Source organism: Physella acuta, unplaced genomic scaffold (genome assembly GCF_028476545.2).
Source record: "Physella acuta isolate Inbredline_101_S28 unplaced genomic scaffold, ASM2847654v3 ptg000373l, whole genome shotgun sequence".
Lineage (NCBI taxonomy): Eukaryota > Metazoa > Mollusca > Gastropoda > Physidae > Physella > Physella acuta.
This window is the reverse complement of record NW_026731892.1, coordinates 366,534-390,702: the sequence shown is the minus strand read 5'-3', so window position 1 is coordinate 390,702 and position 24,169 is coordinate 366,534. Positions and strand designations below refer to the sequence as shown.

The window sequence follows — 24,169 nt, the reverse complement described above, 5'->3', positions numbered from 1 at the left end:
TTTATCTAAATACCATTTTGCTAATGTCTATACATAGTACATACTATCTAGATTATAGTGTGCAATGCTTTTAAATTCCATTTTGATTTAAATTATAATTAATTATAGTTATAGATCTAGATCTTACAGATCTATATAACTTTAAAATTAAACCATGCAAATAAATACTGGGCAATGCTAATTTGATCAAAAGGTTTTTAAATGGTATTTCTGTTAGTGTTATAGCTGATGGTTGGTAGTGTTCTGATTTTTTAAAATAGCATGTTTCAAGATTCGCTTTACTTGAGTAAAAAAATGACATCTTGATCAGATTTACAATCAAAATTGCCAGCTGTTTCTCAATACATCTATTCGGACCCCAGCTTTGTTGGCATTTTTAATCATCTGTGGAAGTTAGTAAATCCTAATTTCAGAAAGAGATGATTTATGATAGACACAGCAACTCAAAAACACAGAGTTTAATCTATCATCCTGGTTTTTGTATACTTTTTGGAAAGATACAATCGAAAACCCTTTACTTTTGGAAAAATTGAAGCAGGTTTAATTATTTAAAGCATATTGTGAAACCAAAAACAATTCCACCAACAATTTTAAAGTAAAAAAAGTTAGTTAAGTAATTCCAAATGGCTAAAAAATTTCTTGAACATGACATGTCCTGCTGTTTGAGATTTGTCAATTTTAAGTTAATCAGTGTTTTAGTGAACCTTTTGTATCTCAACAATGAAGAGCTCAGATCCTTGAAATATTAGGTGAGTGTCTCAAATAAGAAGTTGTAATGAGTGCCCCCAGACTGTCAAATTTTCATTTGTAATAACAAAAGAATACAAAAATACATTAAAGTAGTTAATTTATTTTAATAGAAATCATGTATGCCCTATACAATTTTAAGGTCAATGATTTTGATTTTTGAGTGAGAAATAACTACATATTCTGCTTTGCTATGTTATCATGGGTTGCTCAAGCCATTTTCAGAAATGGAAGTTCAACTACAATATTTTTCAAATGATGAAAAATTATTTTTTCATTAATGCTCTATATACAGGATATTTTTTAATTGGAAGATAAATAAATGTGACAGTATAATTTTTTTTACTAGCAAACTAATAATATCATTAATGTATTCATTTATAAAACAAATAGTAATTCAGATTAGGCTGAAAATTTAATTTTTAGTTCTTTGAAAAATACAGACAACAACCACCTCTATGTTTTAAATGACAGAAAATCAACCAGAATTTGTTTTAAACCATGAACGGGTTATAGAACATATAAACTCCATGACTAAATAAGCTTAAAGGGTCCTCTCAACCTGTTTAAAACAAATTCACTTCTAAGTTTGTATTATTTTTAAAACTAAAATGCTGCTTAACATTGATGAAGATTTTGGTCACTTAGGTTTTACTGCATTTAACAGCAATCACAGTTACATAGCTTTGTTAATATGATGGACGGATATTTTGAGCCAAGAATAATGTGATATAAATGGCTAAAGTGGGAATACTATGAAAATGGAATGTTAATTTTTCTCAAGTTAGCATCAAATCATTCTACAACATAAATCAACATTGCCATTGATACTGAGCTAAAACTGAGACAATTTATTCTCATTATCATAACAAATTAAATTAACAGGCATCTAAAAGCAAACATATTTTCAAGTGTTAGAATATATTATACTAATCAATTTTAGGTAACAAATTTTACATTTAGCTTTATTTCTGTACACACATTTCTCCTGATTTGAAAAAAAAATGAAAACACCCGCAGTGAAAGGAATGGATTTGTACATCAGCAAATATTAGAAGTAGATTCATTTTTAATCTGTCCCTAACAAGAGGAATCACATCTTATACTTTGAGATACTTGGTAGCTGCAACGTTCATACAAATGGCAAACAGCTTTTTATCTTTCATCTGGTCAAGTAACAGTCATGTCACATTCCTCAAAGAACTTTATAGAACCACTCCATGTTTCACTCAATAAATTTATGACAAACAGGACAAAGATGCTGGGAAATATTCTGAAAGCAAAATAAAAAAGGATGTTTAGTTAGATTATTCTATATTGTGATATATTTGTTTACTATGCAAGATTACTAATACATTTACTTATGTTAATTTAATAACTAGTAAGTTTGTTTTGTATTGTTAATGGAGCTTTAAATATACTTGGAATGTAAATAATATATGGATAGCAATATAAGTTCTAATTTAATATAGATGAAAAATATAGCTGCAACCAAATGGTGCTACCTTGCCATGGTCTCTATAACCCATTACTGTCTGACACAGAACATTTTTGTCTTAAAAAATTAACCCAGTTATTAAAAATTAAAACAATAGCAATATAGTCTTTTTTAAAATCATTTTTGTCTACATAGGATAAATAATTTACATTACTGCACAGAAATTAAAGTACTACACTTAGTTTGGCAGAGTAGCCAAGTGGCAGTAAAGAGTTAACAAACATTAACCTGTAAAACTAGAAACAGACTCCAGGCCCTGATAATTCCATAATGGTTCAGTTATTTTTCAAGCTCTCATAATTAAAGGCCATAACCATTGCATATGTCCTATGGCAGGTGCAGCACACTAGTGTATGTATTAAAGTTTACAGGGATGTTTACTGAGTTCTCGGATTCAAACTCAGACTTGCGGGTTAGCAGTCTAGCGATGTATGTGTGTGTATATATATATATATATATCTATTTGGCTCATTCCAAAGTTGATGAGTAGACTGTAACTCACCTCTTGCTAACTCTGAGATCCATATCCACTTGCCATATAGTTAGAGTACATGTGGAGATTATTTTCTTCTACATCTGCTCTTCTGGAGAATCACATAATCATTTTGATATCATTTCATTATCTTATCTACAGTTACATAAATTAACCTCAACTTTTACAGAATTACTTCTTCTTCTTCTTTTTCTTCTTCGTTCTTAATTATTGGTGTTGAAGGGGATCGAGATTTATCTGCCAGTGGGTTTGAACTCGAGACTTTGTTCGAATTTATCGACCATGAGCTTTTTGCAGACTCGACCACGCCTCCAACAAAATTAAGCGTTACGTGTCAACTGGTTATGTGCCATTGAGGCCATTGACTCCGATTTCAGCCTGCTTTTCTTTTTGGATTTGCTTCCATAGCCTTTGTCCAACCAAGAACATACTAAAAGGCAGCAGTTGTTTAATTTTGGAGTTGTCTCTCCTAGAAGAGTGGCTGTCCCCAGCTAACGAGCCTCATCTGCCCGATTACTAAAGAGTTACAGTTACAACAAAGAATTTATGTACAAGACTATCAAGTGGGTCATTAAGATAATTATTCTTGAGATAACCACCTAAGGGTTACCGGTACAGAAAAGTATTTTTGAACCCCCACTATTGTTTAACAGGTGTCATCAACAGATTCTGGGTCAACAAGTGGGCAAGTCTTTAGTTCTTAAACATTATCCTAACGTAAAATTAATTTTGATTGGGTAACCCATGTCACTACAGAGGGCAAATACAGCTTGTGCCAGATCAGGAGAAAAAGCTAGTAGATGTTTATACTTTTAAACAAGATACTTGAGTAAATGTAGATAAAATAAAACAAATATAAAAAATCCTTAATAATAAGCATTAAAGTGCACTGAAAATGAGAAAATAATACTAATTTGCTATCTTTCCTAAAAAATATTGGTCACTCAAAAGACTGACAAAAAATATTTGAGCTAATACCCAAACAGTATCTCACAATCTCTAAAAGTCCACGGTCGAATCTCTAAAAGTCCATGGTCGATGCTCAGGCAAAAAAGTAACTGTCGACTGCCAGCTAATAGAGTAATCACAAGTTTTTAAGCCCGGTATATCCCCTTTAATTATTGAATTTAGTACTTTTCAAATTCAATCTTAATGACTAGCTTAATGTCTAATTAGATTTTTTATAAATTTGTGTTGTCATTGGAGACTATGTATCTGGAAAGTTTGAATGAAATTGCTGCATTAGAAGTGGGTTAAAATTAAATTACATTTGCCACATCCCAAAAGCAAACACACAAGCAGACATAGTGAACTAAATGAAAGCTTATAAAAACAACCTGTGAACTCTGTGAGCACTTGTTCTCTTGTGTGATAAATTATCTGGTGGCTTTGGTATATGTGGTTTGGAATGGTGATTCTGGCCAGGAAAGGCTATGGAATCTTCTGAGCAAATATCATGTATATGAGAGTAAGCTGAGTCTACTGGAGTCTGCTGGCTCTGTGCCTGTGTCACCAAGGCATTATAATTTGCCTTTGACTGTTCCATCATTACCTGATCGGTGTAATAAAAAAAGTAATTAAAAAAACCAATATAGACTGGTTGCATTAAATAAAGAGTAATTAATTTCAGCAAAAATATTCTGGTCCATGTTGTATATTAGAATAAATAGATTGCAGAAAAAGGATGTTCCAAATTTCAAGTTCAGTCTAAATTTCTATTCATGGTTTTTTATTTTCATTCAGAAATTAATTTCATTAATTTTTTCAACATTAAAAAAAGTTGTCTTTAATGTTCTAAATTGAAAATAAAATACTTGAAAGAGTAAAACTGACTTTGCTTTGTTCCATCATGCGTTGCTTTATAGCTTGTTGCTGTGCTAGGTGTAGCTGTCGACTTTGAAAAGGGGCCATGTGATAGCCATGAGGGAGTAATGAATCTATATCAGAGTAAGCATGGTCAGTTTGCTTGGGGTCCTCTATAAAACTGTTGAAAGTCGTGTTGGCATTGTGCAGATGAAAGTTTGACGGCTGTGACATGGGTCGGGATAAGTACGCTGCTCTTTGGCTGGTTTCTTGACTCAAGACTGGCTGCCTCTGTGCTCCCCGTACAAACTGATCCTCCATGGAAATAAAGTGAGGACCTGCAAAAAGTTATTTAATTGGTTTATTTTTTTCAAATGAATGATTTTGTAAAAATCATCTACCTATTTTCACTGGTAAAGACAAATTACTCAACAAATTGTTACATCACATAACATCACATTAAAAATGTAACATGGAGTTATTAAACTTACAAAAATGTATTTCTTAAAAGGTGACAACATAGCCTCACCTGATCCCTGAGAACTAGCTATGTGAACTGGCAATTGACCAGGAGTTGGTATGAAGAAGGGCTGATGACTTTCTTGGTACTTGACATCATTAGGCTGATGCTTTAAGGACATGCTTTCATAATCTGCTTTCAGGACAGTTGAGCCATTATGGGCAGAGTACTGTCTAGCTTGCTGCCGTTGGGCTAAACGTTGAAGTGCCTCTTGAATTGCCTTCTCATTAAATGTATCTACAAGTAATAGCACAGGTTAGAAGTAGGATAATAGTTCTAGGGCATAGAAAAGAAAATGTCCTTCCCTGCACATAAAATATTTAGACTATCAATCATTTTTAGAGATTTGGGTAATGTCTCTAGGCAATAAACCTACCAACTACAGGATCAGATGTACTGAATTTATTCTGGTTTGATATTGTCTGATGATTGGTTACCGCAGTTGATGGTCGCAATCCAATAGTACGACCTATAAATAAAGTTAACATCATTTCTCAGATTAGTTTACTCAAACAATATTAACATGCAACATATTATCTGAATTTGCCTAACTCATACTTATTACCAAAATAATTCTTTATATGAGTCTTCATTTAAAAAAAAAATATTTGATTGGTACTATAAGACTAACTTTTTCTTCAAAATTATTTAAGGATGTTTTGTACAATAAAATGATGAACAAGACAGGAAAATGTTAAGGAAAATTCATGTTAAATTAGCATTAGTAAATTTGTAGTGATTAAAAAGACTTGTACAAAACTATGTAAGGATTAATGCATGCTAGTTTCCTGTTTCTATTTCTGGAGAAAGCTGTTCAATGATACTTGAAAATGAAAGGTTAGTGCAACAGTTTTTATAATAGGTTTTTTTCTCAACATATCTCCCCATACAAGTGAATTAGTTGTATTATTTGATGAGACACAATCTTTCAATCTATAATCATGCAGGCAAGTCGCAACTAAAACTGACTCACAATGCTCGCAAGGCTAGCTAACAGCTGCGAAAAGTTTTACTGGATATCAGTTATATTCATTTGTGCTGAGTCTCTTCAGATGGTTCTGACTGGTCTCCCATTGACATAGTTTGTGATTTCTTCTAAAAAGACTACACCTATACTAACATTACTGAACCAGACATTTTTTTCATCAATTCATTCGTGGCTTTAAATTATTTGGATTGGACAAAATTGGAGTAGATGAATATTCACCTGCACGGTGAGCAAGCCCGGTGTTTGTGGCTGAATGCGGCCTTCCAAGTTTTTGAGAGTAAATTGAGACAGCAGACAAGTAAGAGTGTTGTGGTGCACTACGGAGTTGCACTGAGCTAGGGCGTGAGGCAGCTCCAATTAATTTTCCTGTATGGTGATCATAGACTGCTTGGCTTGAGACTAAACAATGTGCAAGAAACACATTTAAAATTTCAAGTTGGAGGTAAAGCAATTATCTTTCCATTCAATTCTAGCTTAGCCCAACACTTTTTCAACATTTAAAAAATGGGTAACAACTTTCAGTAGAGAATACAAATGATATGTCTAAGTATTATTATAACTACCTGATAAAGGAAGCCCAGGCCCCTTGAAAAGTTAATGAAATAACTAGAGTTGTCCTATTTTTTAGATTACTCATGGTATGTGAATGGATTGTGTGAATGCCTGTAACCCTGATATTGGTAGATTATTGTCAGGTACACATTATAGCTGAGTGGACTTAAGATAGCTCTAATGACCTTAGCCAAACACAAGCTTAGACCTCAATACAAAACTTGCACCAGTTTTAAGCTTTACAGCACAAACATTTTCTTATTGATCCTTGCTGTTTGTAGAAATATTATACATCAGTAGCTTATTAATGTCTTAGTTTTCAAAGCAGGAAAAGAATTTTAAAAATATCTAATCTATATTATTGCAATCTATCTAAACAAAATTCATTGAAGGAAAAAATATGACAACAATAGTTAGAAACAACTAAAATATCAGAGTATCTTTTTAGTTAGAAGGGGTAAGTTAAGAGAAAAAAAACAACAAATGATGCAAGTAACATAAAGTAAACAAATACCAAACAAAGTAAAACAGCAACACATTTCTTATTTTTTTAAACATACATTCCAATTCATTTTATAAGGGGAACATAATGATTCCCAGAAGCACATTTCAATTTTAAAATTCAATAAAAAACATTTTTTTAAAAATATGCCACATAGAGAAAGACTTTACACACAGAGAAAACAGCTCTGTGCTGAGAATGAAATTCAGTAGTGGTTGAATAAAATAGATTATCATCTAATAAACAGTTACTTGCAAAATACAACTAGAAAAAAATCAACCAAACACAGCTACTGCTAATTAGTATAAAAAAAAAAAAAAAACTGTTGCAATTTAGCAACCACAAAACAAAAAATTTACATGAATGATTAAAGTAGAAAACAAACTAGTTTAAGACCAGGACTTACGATAAAAGAGAACATTATTGCTGTTAATGTTTGGTGGTTGAGCTGGAATAACATGATAAAAGAGAACATTATTGCTGTTAATGTTTGGTGGTTGAGCTGGAATAACATGATAAAAGAGAACATTATTGCTGTTAATGTTTGGTGGTTGAGCTGGAATAACATGATAAAAGAGAACATTATTGCTGTTAATGTTTGGTGGTTGAGCTGGAATAACATCATAAAAGAGAACATTATTGCTGTTAATGTTTGGTGGTTGAGCTGGAATAACATGATAAAAGAGAACATTATTGCTGTTAATGTTTGGTGGTTGAGCTGGAATAACATCATAAAAGAGAACATTATTGCTGTTAATGTTTGGTGGTTGAGCTGGAATAACATGATAAAAGAGAACATTATTGCTGTTAATGTTTGGTGGTTGAGCTGGAATAACATGATAAAAGAGAACATTATTGCTGTTAATGTTTGGTGGTTGAGCTGGAATAACATGATAAAAGAGAACATTATTGCTGTTAATGTTTGGTCTGCAACATATTTTCCGAGGCTATGAGATCAGTATATAATATGTTGGATGAATTAAATGGTATCAAATTTTTTTTTAATTTAAAGATGGAAAATAAAAATAAAGGCATATTCGAATGTAGAAACGCAACTTTAATTATGCAACAGGAGAAGTGTTTATAGTTGTGAATGCTCTATAGAACTAATAATTAGTGCAAAAACTATCACTGGCAAAATAACATCATGTAACACAGAGAAAAATATCTTTACGATACAATGTCAATAAAAAGTAGTACACAACACTAATGGCGTCATTGGTTGTAGGATAAAAATTAGAATGAAAAATAGAAAGCCGAAAATGATACACAATACTAATGACGTCATCTGCGATAAGATTCGATTACCACATCTTCCAATTTTAGAATATGAAGAAATTAACTAAATTTGATTTAGATCTAATTATCAAAACGTGCGCTATGAAATGTATACAATATTTTCGGCCAAAGATAATAAAAATAAATTAGCTTAAGAAAAAAATAGTAGTACTATTGAATAGCCGTGTTTTTAACTGAAACATTTAAGACACTTAATCAGAGTAGGCATTTAATATGGTGTTGTGTTGACTAATAATGTATATATTTAGTTTTAATTTTTCTAATTGGTAATTGGTAGTTTATGTTATAATTAATGTGTTGGATTTTTAGCTATTTAGTTATTTTTTGCTTTTTCACTAATTTCGTTCAACGTGTAGTAAAGCACATTGCATTTTGACAAACAACTATTCTATAAAATATATTTCTTAAACAAGTATAACATTTAAAAAATATAGGCCTATAATTCATGTGCAATGGGTACTGATGGCTAGTAACATGATAAAAGAGAACGTTATTGCTGTTAATGTTTGGTGTTTGAGCTTGGAATTAATCAAAGTGTGAATGAAGTAAGACAAAGGATTTTTGTTGTAGGTGAGGTGGTTGAAATTTTAATACAGGACATTTCGTGTTTCCCAAAGGCCTCAGATCAAAAGTGGCTATTGGTTTAGATGGACAGCAAGTTGACCACAGTCAAGCAGCTAATACCACTCACCATGTCGGCCTTTAGTTACATCATCTCCAGTTCCATGACCAAGCGTGCCAGCTGGCAATGTACCCTCAGTAATATCAGGATTTTCTCGACGTTTAGACAAGATTTCCTTCTTTGAGTCTGATATATTCACACTAGGCTTAGTGTCACCTCCCAAAAAGATGGCAGCAGATCTATTGATCTTTGTGTAAGTTGTGAGCAGTTCTTCCAGCTCGCCCTCCCTGAGATATTAACATTTTTTTATTAAACCTCTTCAGATACATTTCTAAACAGTGTAGATTGAGTAAAGACAATATATGGAAATGGATCTTTGTGTATGTTGTGAGCAGTTCTTCCAGCTCGCCCTCCCTAAGATATTAACATTTTTTTTACTAAAACTCTTCAGATACATGTCTAAACCTTGTAGATTGCAATAAAGTAAAGACAATATATGGAAATGTTTAAAAAATCATGAAAAAAAAAAAACCACACAATGTACTGATGTATAGGCCTACATGATAAAAGTGAATGAGAAATGGAATGATTGACAGTAGCTACAGTTCTTACGTTGCTGTGTACACAAACTGATCAAACTTGGTTTCATCCATGCCATCAGAACTATCTGTTCTTCTTGCCTTTTTGTTCTCAATTCTATTCCTAACCTTGACAGCTTTCAGATTATCAGTTTCCTGAAATTTTAAAATTTACACTTCTATAAATCTGACATGAAAAACATTTTTACAATAAGCCAATAAAAAGAACTTTGATCCCCTCACCTTATTGTATATGTGTACAAAATCACCTAATTGTTTTGCTAGAATTCTTCTTCTGTCACTTAGAGGTAGCTTTCTGCTAGGAACTATAACTCTAAATGACTGAGGTATATTTACTGCTGCACGTTTCAAGAACCGCAAGACAAGATCCTGCAGATGAAGATGAATAAAGACTTTTTTGTAAGTTAGTTATATCTTTAATGTCAGCTTGTCCAGAAAAAAATTAGTTTCCTTTGAAAAGTCTTTTAATAATGAACACTATGCATTTATTATCTGTTTACCAGCACACATAAAAACTTGCCTTTTAAGACTTTTAATGAATATAGAGGATATGTATTAGCTACAACTCAAGAATACAATTCCCTGCTCCAATCATTCCATACACTGACATCCCTTACCATTTATTCATTGATCAAATGATTCCACACCTTGATATCCCGTACCATTTGTTCATTGATCAAATGATTCCACACATTGATATCCCGTACCATTTGTTCATTGATCAAATGATTCCACACATTGATATCCTTTACCATTTGTTTATTGATCAAATGATTCCACACACTGACATCCCTTACCATTGGTTCATTGATCAAATGATTCCACACATTGATATCCCGTACCATTTGTTCATTGATCAAATGATTCCACACATTGATATCCTTTACCATTTGTTTATTGATCAAATGATTCCACACACTGACATCCCTTACCATTGGTTCATTGATCAAATGATTCCACACATTGATATCCCTTACCATTTGTTCATTGATCAAATGATTCCACACATTGATATCCCATACCATTTGTTCATTGATCAAATGATTCCACACATTGATATCCTTTACCATTTGTTTATTGATCAAATGATTCCACACACTGACATCCCTTACCATTGGTTCATTGATCAAATGATTCCACACATTGATATCCCGTACCATTTGTTCATTGATCAAATGATTCCACACATTGATATCCTTTACCATTTGTTCATTGATCAAATGATTCCACACATTGATATCCCTTACCATTTGTTCATTGATCAAATGATTCCACACATTGATATCCTTTACCATTTGTTCATTGATCAAATGATTCCACACATTGATATCCCTTACCATTTGTTCATTGATCAAATGATTCCACACATTGATATCCTTTACCATTTGTTCATTGATCAAATGATTCCACACATTGACATCCCATACCCTGTGTTTATTGATCTACACATTGATATCCCTTACCCTGTGTTTATTGATCAAATGATTCCAAACACTTACCATTTGTTCATTCAGAGCATCAACATCTTCTTGCTTTAAAACTCCTCCACAATCAGACAATAATCTTTGCTGAACCCTAATCAAGTACATGGCAAAGGCTGTCCTGGCTTGTACCTTGCTGAAAGGTTCAAAACATTCATCATTTCAGCAGTAAATTTATTTAAGCTAGCTTTAAAGTTTACAGGTATTTTAACTGATGACTTGTTCTTTACAGTATGGCTAAAAATTTCATTTATAAGTGGTGTTTGCTTAAAGTATATATTTGTTAGTTACAAAGTATTTTATTAATTTTAATATTTTTATTAATTTTAATTCTTATTGTTTTCATTTAAAAAATCCACCATTTAAACTTAGTTTTGAAACATCAACTAGATAATGTTTAAAAAAAATGGCTTGACATTCACCTCAGTGTATGACCCTTTTCTAAAAGCCCTACAACATCGTACTTAGGAACAGGTGTAGGAGAAAATGAGGGAGAGCGATGACCAGGCTCTGGAGCTTGTTTAAGTTCTGCAGACTCCACATCACCTGATTTTTCTTCTTCTTTCTCATTGGGTACACTTTTTGCACTGGCATCTTTTACTTCATTTACAACTGTTTCAAAGCAACAAGCAATTTGATAATCTAAAGCATGTGTAAATTTTAAATACTGTGTCAAAGGATTTGTTTAAAAAATTAACTGTACTTTAAACAATATTCCAAATAACTTGTAGAAACAATGTATTAAGACAAGGGACTACTGCTTACTATTTTACAGCTTAATTATTTTTAATGCTATTTTTTTAAAATGTTTTTAAAAATTCAATGTTGAATTTATTTATTTATTTTTTTACTTTTTTTTTTATATTTTAAAATTCATTTTTAAATTTGAAAAACTATTATTATAGTATTATGTTCAATTTTCATTGCAAAAAATTCTTGACCTAAGATAACTAGTTTATCATTTACTTATGAATGACTAAGACCAAGATATTACCTTTTGTTTCTAGCTTCTGTTCTGTTTCCTTATTCTCTTTGCCTTTATCATTAACCGCTTCTTCTTCTGAAATTTGTTCAGCGTGATCCTCCTGTTCATGTACTCCTTGAACCAATTTATTTCGTTTTGGTTCTGAAAATGAAATTTTTGGTCAGAAAATATATCCAATTTGTCCTACAACTAAATATTAGTCTGGCAAAAAATATTATTTTTGAACAGTTTATGTGAGAGGTCCCTGTGTCCACCCAGCTCTGATGGGTATCTGACTAGTTACCTCACTTTACACAAAAAATATTAAAATATTAGGTTGATTTTAAATATAGTGGATAACATAGTTTTTTTTATGATTACAAGAACCATAATTTTAAAAAAAAACTTTTTTTTACTTGTTTTTGCAGGCTTCTTTTTCATTCGTCTTGACTTGGATTTAAGTTGACCTAATCTGCTTTCATATTGTTTGGCTCGAAGAAGAGCTTGAGTGTAAGATTCTAGAAATTTCTAGAAATATAAAGATAAAAAAACTACAATCCAGTTCTAGGAAAACTAACTTTGAATAACTGAGATGTAATGAAAAATTCTGCCCCTAATACCCATGATTCTAATCATATTGTAAGCAATCAGATGAAAATATAACAGACCTCTTGCTCAGCTTTACCAGGGGTCTGAACTTGCAGACTACTTCTGAAAATATTTTAGTTGAGGTTTGATATAACTCTACACAAAAAACTATCTCAATTAATAAAATAGACATAAAACCTTTTTATTATATTTTTTATAGTTTAATAGACCATTTTGTTTCTACAAAAATAAGTTAGTGCAATAATTTCTTTAATATGACAGTTATTACAGTACATCTTAGTAACAATGGATTTGGATGCTGATTCAAGTCATTACACTAAATAGCATTTAATATCAATTTCAATACTGTTGTAAGTAGATTACAAATGCTATTATTTTTAAATGATTACCTTATTTTATCTAAAATTATTTTCTAATAATTTCTTTATTATTTCACTGATGTTTATTTTATATAGGGTATTTAATACTAGATTATTAATGATTATTAAGCTAACCAAGCACCTAGAAATAAATGTTTTAACAGTTAAATGGCTTGTTAAGATGGCTTTTTAAGTGGTTTAAATAGAAAACTGGTTCGTTTAAAAATGTAAACAACGTTTTTGGAACAAAAGAGAAATGTTTGGTTACAAAATTATAAATAGATCATGTAAACTGTAAATAACATGATCAGGAAGCATTTTAATATCAAGATGAAATTATTATAAATGGTATGAGTTCAACTTTCTTTTGTGCTTATATCAATTTCAAACATATAAATTTGACTGCAATGGGAAGGCAACAGGTATGCAGTATAAACTTACTTGGATCTAGAAGGGGTGATGGAATTGCTACCTGATGCTTTGCTAAGTGCTTTGTGCCTGAAGAGGGAATTACGTATACAAATTACATTAGCCCTATCTGTTCCAAAAAGGTTTTATCTAATTATTAATATTGACAGTTTTAAAAGATCTTTTTTTATAAAAGAATGTTCCACTCTATAGGTTTGTTGGTTTGACTTTAATATTATCTTTATCAAATTCAAGTGAGATTAATTGCAACATAGCACCACCAGATTCAACCTGAGATTTTTAATTGTTTGACAAAAATGTAACTGTTATTTTGTGGATGTCTAACTCTTCAATCAATTTTAGAACTTAAAAAACAACAGGCCATGATTTGTTTGCTAAGAAAACATAAACTCTATAAAACAATGTTTACTGCCAGAAACTGCATCTGCATTGATTTTAAATATTTAATAGATTTTAATTTTTTTAAAATGGGTTTTTTTATTTGACAAAAACTGTACGTAACAAATGTATATGAGAACTGGACAAATGTGACTAAGTTAAAAACTGACCTCTCTCCATAAAGTCTTTGGTGTAGCATGAGATTGTGAGAGGTTGGAAACTGAAGAAAACTTCTGTAAACAAAAACTGGCATGAGAAAATATTTTCATTCTTTGTCCTAATTATCTACATCATTAGAAAATGAGTTGATTAATTAGGTTATTAAAATGACAACAAATCATTGGCCTAAGTGCAGCATACTGAAGCCACAATTGTCTCACCCATAGGTCTCCCAGCTGTCTGTAGTTGGAAAAATCCTTATCCAGCCTCCTTTTCTCACCTCTTCCTCTTTAACCCGTCGAACTATCTTAATCTCATCACTGCTAAGGCCAGCCATCCCAGACTGGGTCTGGCGCTCCTTAGAGCCAGAACTTGTGGCTGAGAGAGGACGTTGTGACTGTTCAAAGTAAATTAACAAGAAACTAACAACAAACTACTTGCTGGACTCTCTACTCAAACTCTGAAAGCATTTACATTTTTCTTGTACAATAAGATTTATTGGTTTAGGGTTGGTTTATTGTGTATTCATACTTTAACTAGTCTTGCATTAGCTAAAAATAATTTTTACAAGCACAAAAGAAGTAGCTTATGGGGGAAAATTTTAAAAATTTGGAGTAGATTCTTTGATTCAATAAACATGGAAAAGATGAGCATATAATAAATAGTTGTGTACTTAGAGCACAAGCAAATAGCTACTGCTATTTCTTTAGTGTCAATCTAAATCTTTTCCACATTTATGATTTAAGACTTTTAAAGTGTTCAATAGTTGAACATAGTATTTAACTTTATTACAAGTAACACAAATTAACACTGATTTTTAATTAAGAAAATAATTTATAGAATGAATATTTAATGATAAATACAATATATATATATATATCACAAATATAAAGTTGTTTTAAAAGAATACATGTTTATAAGAAAATGTAAAGAAGCTAAAGAAACTAGTTAGTGCTATTTGAAAATTAGTGAAGCAAATATCTGATTAAATTGAGAATATTTTTATATCAGGTTTCTGTGTAATAAACAACAAAAAACAAAGTACCCTCCCGAATCTTGGCGGTCTTTTGACAGGCAAGCAAACACGGTGGACCTAAAATAGTAACAAACATAAAGCAAAACACAAAACAATTGAAATTTAAACCTGGAACAAAAAGGCAAAGACAGGTGATACTTGCTACGCATTAAAACGAAACTGGGTGAAATTGCCTAAGAGCTTTAGTTTTGTTTTTTAAAAAGCAAGTTCAGAGAAATGGGCTTATATCCAAACAGTTGTTGTCACATATCACTTAAACCAAACAAACAAAGGCTCAAACTAAATAATGGATTTCACAAACTTTAATTATCAAGAAGTGATTTTAAAAAACAACCCTACCCCAATTTTTTAAAAGTACTAATACTTCAATTTTTTTTCAAAAACTTTCAAAATCTATAGATACATTTCAATTACACCCTAAAAGTAGTTCCTTTTATGTTTTAATCATCTTCTTGAACAGTATAAATCAGTGAAATATGTATTCTTAAATTTTCTTAGCATAGTACCCATCAAAAGGTATGGAAGGATTGAATTTTTTTATTTTAACAAGTTAGTGAGATGTGACAGATATACCTATAGGAATCAGTCAACAATACTGGAATTAAAAATACTCAATAATGTAAGAGAATAATAGAAACTCAATTTTAAATGTTTATGGCAAAGTAATTTTTAACCAATATGTCTGAAAAACCTGATATAAAAAGATGCTATTTAAAATTTCTATATTTAAAAAGCTTTGAAAATAGTTAATATAGCAAAAAAAAATAGAATGGACTGTGCATTAATATTTTCACAGAAACCCAAGCACTTCAAATTTACTTTTTTTATTTTAAAATAAACGCAATTTTTTTTAACCATGAAAGAAAAACCAAAGTAAAGAGAACACAACTGTGGTCAATCTACCCTTCTAAGAAGCCAGGAATCTGCTTCTTTCATATTTTGTCTTGCTGCTTCAATCTGATTTAACATCTCTGCTAAAGCTTCATCTATATCACCCTAGTAATACAGTAGTGTCAAAATGTACTTTAAGAAAATTAAATGAGCACTTTAAAAAATGTGTTGACTGTTAATTTGATTTAGCTCAATAATTGTGGCAGTGCTGGAATACAAGATAGAGCTGAAGAAATTGAATTTATAAATTACAAGTATAGTTTGATTGTTTATACAAAAATTATTTCCTCTTTGAAAAAAATGTGTTAAGACAATGTATTTTTGAATCCTTTACCCTTCAGTAACCACTAGGGAATAAAACGCTGAGTTGAATTTAATAGGTTTGAAACCATGGCAAAACATTTGTGTTATGAAACTTTTGCTATGTTAGCTTTTTCTCACATCTAAAATTAAAACAAATTTCTTAGATAATTATACAATTATTATAATTATTTATAATTATACATATATAATTATTATACATTTTAAAAAGTTGTTAGTATGTCGCTTGTAACCTCACACAGTAGGCCTATAACTAAAATGTAGTTTTAAAAATATGAATTCCCTGTTTTTTATTGCACTAAGAAAAAAGTTGTTTAGTAGTTAAAATAGTGCTAGAAATAATTGAAAAGAAAGACCCTGTAATATAAAAAAAATGTTGAAATTGATTTTCCCCCTCTAAATGTCCACCTCAGCACATTGCTCAAACAGTTTGCAAGTTCTCAGTACATATATATTGGGGCATACAACAATTAGTAAGTTAAGAAGCTGAGGATTCACACAGTTATGGGAATGGATTATATACTTACCACCTTAGCTGATGTAGGTCTAACAGGGGCAGACTGTAAATTTGGGTTTTATGTGCCAATTTAATGAATAGCAACAAGTTCAGTCCATCTTTTAAATGATTCATTTAAATCAGCTTAAAGAAGTAATAGGACTCCCCCTCCCCCACTATCCAGTTCAGAAAACTTATGTGAAGTAAATAAATATATGATTTATAAAGAGGAAATAATGCTAAAAATGAGATACAATTAAAAATACCATTTTATAAGTAAATGTATTGTTCATACACAAAGACAAAAAATTGAAATCAAGTTTGCAAATAAATGTAGTTAAATAATTTTGTATTTAAGATAGTAAAAAAAATGTGCTAAGAAGGCTAATCAAATTTTTTTACAGCCAAAATAACTAGCAATTATACCAGGCTCAAACTAGCGTGATGCTAGACACCTTTTCTAACAGTGAATCATGCAATTACATAATCTCTAGTGCACAGTTAGATTTTAACATAAAATTTAACTGCTTTAACAAATAGTGTTTTGTTAAATAAATTTTCAGAATTTAAAAAATGATTAAAGCTATTGATGATTAACTTATAGTAATTTTTTTAGATCTCCAAGAAATAAAAGAACAAAGAAATTTTAATTTAAGGGGAAAAATTTGTCTCTATAAAAAAAATAATTTAAAACCAAAAGCTATTTCATAAATATTTGATAACTTCTAAGTTTTGTTTGTGTCATAGTTTTATAAGAATTTCTGATAAAACTTTAATAACAATAAAAATATTTAATTTCAATTGTATTTTGAGCTTTATGTTACCTTACTTAAACAAAACTGAGAGGTTTTGAAAATCATAAGTAGCCTTTAACTTTTCATAGAATGTTTAGCTTTCTTACCTTTAGTCGACTTTTCAGTTTGGCTGCAATCTCTGTGCTTTGTTTACTTTGTTGCTGGCGAGTACGCATCATGGGGTCATGGCAAATAATACCTGCCCAAAATAAATTAGGACATCTCAAAGCTATATCACAGTATTTCAAGCTTTGCCATCCAGTATACTTGTACATACATTCATGTTAACTGCTACAAATACTTCCACTCATATACTATCACAAAATGTCTACACAACTAAAACCATCCTTAAGAATGTATATCTAGCAACTATGTTAAATAAAAACTTTCAACAAATCTGGCTGTAAACTATTTTCTTACCAGCAAGGCTAAAGAGGTCACATAACATGTTGGTTTTGATTTTGAGGTCAAGTGGACTGTCACTATAAAAACAGTTTTTAAAAATTCAAACTATTAAAACTCAAGAGGTCTTATTTACAACAATATATTGGGAACAAAATATTGATGAACATCAGAACAACTTGCAAGTGAAACAAAACCCAAAAGATGATGACAGATGTCAGACAATAACAGATTTCTCCCAAAATGCAAGAGATAGTGACAGATTTACATTGTAAAGCTAAAGAAAGAAAGAGATGGTGACAGATTTACATTGAAAAGCCATAGACAGAAAGAGATAGTGACAGATTTACATTGTAAAGCTAAAGAAAGAAAGAGATAGTGACAGATTTACATTGTAAAGCTAAAGAAAGAAAGAGATAGTGACAGATTTACATTGTAAAGCTAAAGAAAGAAAGAGATGGTGACAGATTTACACTGTAAAACCATAGACAGAAAGAGATGGTGACAGATTTACATAGTAAAGCCAAAGAAAGAAAGAGATGGTGACAGATTTACACTGTAAAGCCATAGACAGAAAGAGATGGTGACAGATTTACACTGTAAAACCATAGACAGAAAGAGATGGTGACAGATTTACATAGTAAAGCCAAAGAAAGAAAGAGATGGTGACAGATTTACACTGTAAAACCATAGACAGAAAGAGATGGTGACAGATTTACATAGTAAAGCCAAAGAAAGAAAGAGATGGTGACAGATTTACACTGTAAAACCATAGACTTACCAAGCAAGAGATGGTGACAGATTTACTTCCAAAACCCATGGTTTTAAGTTCTCATCCAGTAGTATGTCAAAACCATACAGCTCTGAAGATAAATGAATAAATATTACAGTAGTGTGTATTAGATGTCTTTTAATCATAATGAACTAAAATAATTTAACTAAATAAACATTTCTCTTCAAAATGTGTTAACTTTGTAAGTTACAACTAAACAATCTTTGTGCTTTACCAAAACAATTTCCTCTGAAAGACTGGAACATCTTGCACGCAGTGGCAACAGATGATTCCACGGAGAGTATGGTTTTGATAACCACATCCTCAATTCGCATCATGAGAGCTGAAGTAAACAGGCAAATATTTCACAGGCTAGGAGGACATTTTTTAAATAGTATTAAATGTTTTTCTAAGAACAGCTGAGCAATAAAATAAGAGGTAAAGTACCAGCCGTGTCCTTGCCCTCAGACCGCAAATATCGTAGCATAGCGCCCATAGACCACTTATTGCCATAGTCTTCAACATCTGGATCATCATTCCTTATATGACATAAAATTTTATATTAACACTTTAGGTAAATGGAGATAAGATCCATTATTAAATTTATATTAAACAGGAAGATAACATTTTAATTTTTTTAAAACATGAAAAAAGTAATTGAACTGAGAGACAAACATTTTAGTCTAATACAATCATGTAAACGATCTATTGTAGACAACCAAGAGTCCATAACAGTAAAAAAAAATCCTTACTTAACATAATCTTGACTTTTCTTGTTAACGCTGTAGTTGGTTAAATGCATGCACTGATTTCTCAGGTGTTTGACATTTTTTTCATACTTCACTGTGGCAAATCTGGTCAATCCTTCTTCATACAGGTAAATTACAAGTGGGTCATACGACGTCACGGTCACATAGAGTCTAACGTCAAACTTAAATCCTGTTAAGCAAATGGTTTTATTATTCCAAATCAACATTTTAAAATTGTTAAAAGCTTAGAGTAGAACTACTAATTAGAATCTTAAAATCACTCAGTTAGCAATCGCCTGATGAGCCTTTGGATATGTTTGAATAAAAAAATATAAAACAAAATTGCATACCATCAATGACTAAAGGCGAAGAGATATACTTGCTCACGATAACATTTTCATCTAAAGGAACTTGATCCGGCTAAAAAATATCATATTGGATGTAAATCACAAATCAACAAAATTATAACACTTTTTTTAAACAAGAAAAAAGCTACATAAATGATGCTTTTTAGAAAAATAAACCGGGAGTGATCTCCCCTAAACTTTCTCGAATATTCTTATATAAAATAACAGGGGATGGGAACTCGGGCTATAGACTTCTAGACATGATTTTTAATCCATTTTAAATACTTAAAGTTTTAAAAATAGAATAAAATCTCGTAGACAAATTAATTGCACACCAAGTGAACGCGAATAAAAAAGCGCATAATAGTGCGCAATATTATTAGTACTTTTAAAATTTACATTAGTTTTTTGAGAAATCGGAAGTAGCGTAAATAAGTACTTCCGGTCAACGAAAAATTCTCAAAATTTGACAGAAGGTAGAGAATTAGATCTTTTACTTACATATCAAATTTCATTTATCTATCTGAAATAGTACTCAAGTTATAGGCTTTTGAAAAATTCAAAGTAGAAAAAGTACCACTTCCGGTTATCCGAAATCGCTCAAAAGTTGATACGGATCTACGATGTTGATAAAATACTTGTATATGAAATTTCATCAACCTAGCTGTAACGGTACTCAAGTTATCGTGTTTACACACGGACACACACACACACACACACACACACACACACACAGACACACAGACATACGGACAAGATTGCAAAATTATGTTTTTCCGTATCAGTGAGATGTAAAACGTCGAGATTTGCAAAAATCTCGATTTTTTTTTTTTTGCACGATTACAAGACTTTCTCTATACTTCGTATATACGAGAAAGTAATAATAAGGAAGCTCAACAAAAAAAAAAAATACATGACATAACAATTTACATGATTTATGAGGAAAACTCCCCTTCCTCTTGAGGATGCAACTGGCTTTACAATGTAAGGTCCTTTGTCTTTCAAAAAGCTTGCTGAAAATAAAATAAAACTGTCAAATTAATTTAATTAGAAAATGATGTAAAAAAATTACCAACATTTGAAATATATAAACAAAAAAAAACACCACATTGTTTAAAATACATTCTTAATTTTTTACCATAATTAATAGAAACTTCCAAAAACCTTTATAAAAATAAGCTGTAAAATACACTAAAAATTAGAAAATAAAAATAATTTTCATTAATTAAAATAGCCTTTCAGACATCTCTCCACCATGACAAAAGTTAGCTTAGTGCTGATCTTAATATTGCTAATATAGTCTAATAAAAAGCACTCTACATGAATAGTAGATTTATAAACATGCATTTAAAACATTTTTATTAGCTTAATAGCTCTGTAAACATTTTAGGTGAATGCGACCTCTCCTGAGTAATCAAGTATCACCTACTATCTAGTTCTCTTTTTTTATTGAATATAGTAATCTTTAAAATAATTTTTACTGACTACTTTAACAACTTATTAGATAATTAGCATATCTGGATAGTTTGAAAGATTCAACTCTATTCAAATGGGCCAAAAGTGAGTTAGAAGATTTAACCACAAACCCAGCCACCGACAGACATTGCATGTTAAAAATAGACAAAGAGTTGTAACTTACAACAAAAGTCTTGATAATCTCCAGGTAAAACATAACTTGGGGGAATGAAATCAAAATGCTTGTAACCCTAAAAGAGAATACATACATTATTGGAAAGTCCTATCAGTCTTTTGTTCTCATTTAAGGACCAGAATAACATCAAAAGTAATTACCCAATTCAATCCTACCTTTATTTGCTGCATTCTTTGAATATTTTTAAATAGTCTATCTTTTCTAGTAAGCTCATAGGATCTGTAAAGAGAGTAGTTAAAGTACATACAAAGTAGGCCTACAATTTTTAATACACATCAAATGATTGTATCCAGTAAATTTAAATTTTGCTGAATAGTTTTATAGAATTTTTTCTTAAATACAGCTAATCCTTTCATGCAAACAAATATATACATACAGTACTTTCTTTTTCAATAAGTGCCTTTCTGTACCAGAAATCAGATTAATTTTAGTATTTCTATCCCTCTGGGTGGAAAATATAACTAACAAACTTACCTTGGGAAATGGTTGATTTTCTGAAACTCTGACATGGTTCTCAATGTAAATGGCTTGAGGTGTGAATTGCTCCATACTAAATTGTAGTCTATACTGTTTGGGTGGACCTATTAAAACATTGGGCTTCTGTTATGAATTAGTTAATATAAATAAAGCTAGAAAGTACAAATGATCATGAAAAGACCAATCTTACTTCACCTGCAAAAGGCTCATTTTAATTTTGTTAAACCCCATTGATTTTTCAAGAATTTAATATACAAGGCATTTTTAAAATACAAACCTCATGAAATCCATGTGATAATAAAATGTTACGAACAATCTTGCAGTCAGTTGAGGCAAACTTAAAAGCCAGATGGTACCTTTCTAGAAGTAAAATATGAAAATAAATGTAAGCCATTTGATTGTTTCACATCAAAACAACTAAGCAATTTATTTATATACTAGCATTAATGTAGGATTTAATTTGTCTTATTTTGCTTATCATAGGACTAGTTTTATATTAGCTGGTGATTATTAAATAAAAATGGAAGTAACAAATAAGCAAGTGTCTGCGTGACACTTTTTCAAGTTAACCTTAACTTACTTACCTCCGACTGTTTTAAAATCTGTTCTTTTGTTAAGAATTGTCTCAGCATTAAACAAGATAATCGGAACTCTTTTACCATAGCCAGTCCACTGGACGTTGAGAGCCTTTCCCCTTGAAAAAAAATAGTTTCCAGTAACTTTCTTAATAAAGTTTTAGCCTTTTCATAAATGCTGACTTGTGTAAAAAATAATTAAATACATGATTAGATTTTAAATATTAAGGAGTTAAGGGATTTCAAACTATTTCAAAAGTAAAACATACTTAGGTTCCAGATGATCTTCTCCATCATCACTTTCATAATCTGAATCATTCTCACTTCGTTCTTCATTCTCACTCTGTTCTGATGGTGTCAATGATCCATTACCATCTGAATCTGGGCCACGAGATTCAAGAGAAGCCATTTGATGATTACGTTTTATTTAATGTGGCTTTAGCAGAAGATATTTCAGAACAATATTTCCATTTTAAACTGCCACAAGGCTGAAAGAAAATTTTAAAAACGTACATAAACAATGAGATATTTAGTATTAGCCGACTTATTTATTACTACTTTCACTTATTTATCAAGTTTTCAAATTTGTACTAATTTGTATTGAATAATGAATTTCAATTAGGCTAATTACTATATTTTCACTTGTCTTCATCTATATATATATATATATATATATATATATATATATATATATATATATATATATATATATATATATATATATATATATATATATAGGCCTATACATATAAGACTAATGTTTATGGTATTAAGCTTACATTACAAGTTAGTGAACAAAGTACATAGACTAGGACATGTGTGCGCTAGTGTTGTGGCAGACTATGCTTCTCTCTTTAATTAATATGATAATATTTTTCAAAAGAAGAATAAAATAAATAGGCCTACAAATCTTAAATAAATATTTTAATACTCTGCCTGGACAAGTCTTCCCGAATTAATTAAATAGTAAATAGAAATCAGGTAACAAAATAAAATGTACTGCATATTCTGCTAAAAATCTAATCGACTGCATTGTCAACACTGCAGTTCAGACTGAAATTTAGGTAAGGTTCATATATCTACTTCATAGGAGGTTATTATGGAAAAAACTTTCCCGCACTGCCTCATTGACCTGAGTCACCAAAAAATTAAAAACTCATTAAAAAATGATTAATGTAGCTCCAAATGAGCAAGAACTAACAAAATAAAGTGTTTGGTGCATTTAAGATAGGTTATTGGTAATGTTTAAATCTAATTAAAATAATGAGGTTTTAAATTTTAAATTTTAAAGTTTAGTTTTAATTTTAAATGTGGCGTGAATTGCTATTCTAACTCACAGAACTGAAGTGAGAACTGTGAACTGAGGAACTCACTGAGATTAGGAATCTCTCTAGATCTAAGAATGATTTCATTGAAATTTAATTGAATTAAAAGACACATTCATAATGAATATTTAATAAGCTTTTACATTTAAAAGAATAATTCTCGAATATAAATATGTAGCCTACTTAAATTACCAAATAAGTAAAATAGTGTTTACATTGTTGTTAAGCAAGGATGGGGGAATTCGTCCGCCATCGTGTTCGGGCAAGCTCATTGGCCAATCATATCCTAGCGTAGCAATGGATTAAAGGGAAACTACTCTAAAAGAAAACT

General features: G+C 30.7%; 1 protein-coding gene across 9 annotated transcripts; it reads right to left on the bottom strand.

The window, feature by feature from the left end:
* Nucleotides 1-834: 834 nt before the first annotated feature.
* On the bottom strand, nucleotides 835-24,135 carry LOC131941767 (tubulin polyglutamylase TTLL5). 9 transcript variants are annotated; one of them, XM_059301246.1, is made up of 36 exons: nucleotides 24,054-24,135; nucleotides 22,783-23,001; nucleotides 22,523-22,632; nucleotides 22,216-22,298; nucleotides 21,936-22,042; nucleotides 21,617-21,680; nucleotides 21,450-21,516; nucleotides 20,741-20,823; nucleotides 19,814-19,883; nucleotides 19,467-19,653; nucleotides 19,162-19,253; nucleotides 18,950-19,057; nucleotides 18,724-18,805; nucleotides 17,961-18,022; nucleotides 17,648-17,739; nucleotides 16,778-16,810; nucleotides 15,048-15,095; nucleotides 14,224-14,399; nucleotides 14,014-14,076; nucleotides 13,478-13,534; nucleotides 12,737-12,779; nucleotides 12,485-12,596; nucleotides 12,099-12,230; nucleotides 11,527-11,716; nucleotides 11,123-11,240; nucleotides 9,846-9,992; nucleotides 9,637-9,758; nucleotides 9,094-9,311; nucleotides 7,510-7,551; nucleotides 6,269-6,448; nucleotides 5,438-5,530; nucleotides 5,071-5,298; nucleotides 4,572-4,879; nucleotides 4,076-4,290; nucleotides 2,748-2,829; nucleotides 835-2,020 (listed from the first exon to the last, which is right to left on the bottom strand). In XM_059301246.1, the coding sequence occupies exons 2-35, from the start codon at nucleotides 22,920-22,922 to the stop codon at nucleotides 2,754-2,756; spliced, it is 3,948 nt and encodes a 1,315-aa protein (XP_059157229.1). In that variant the 5' UTR covers nucleotides 22,923-23,001; nucleotides 24,054-24,135; the 3' UTR covers nucleotides 835-2,020; nucleotides 2,748-2,753. The 9 variants fall into 9 exon arrangements, with proteins under 9 accessions (XP_059157229.1, XP_059157234.1, XP_059157228.1 ...); XM_059301251.1 differs by lacking the exon at nucleotides 15,048-15,095; XM_059301245.1 differs by lacking the exons at nucleotides 15,048-15,095; nucleotides 16,778-16,810 and adding an exon at nucleotides 15,942-16,034.
* Between the last annotated feature and the right edge of the window lie 34 nt (nucleotides 24,136-24,169).

Coding starts and splice junctions, on each gene's coding strand:
- LOC131941767 (XM_059301245.1), bottom strand. CDS start 22,922: ATGGCTTCTCTTGAATCTCGTGGCCCAGATTCAGATGGTAATGGATCA. Junction 12,597..12,736: donor CTGGTAAAGCTGAGCAAGAG/GTCTGTTATATT, acceptor TTATATTTCTAG/AAATTTCTAGAATCTTACAC. Junction 5,299..5,437: donor TACATCTGATCCTGTAGTTG/GTAGGTTTATTG, acceptor TATTACTTGTAG/ATACATTTAATGAGAAGGCA.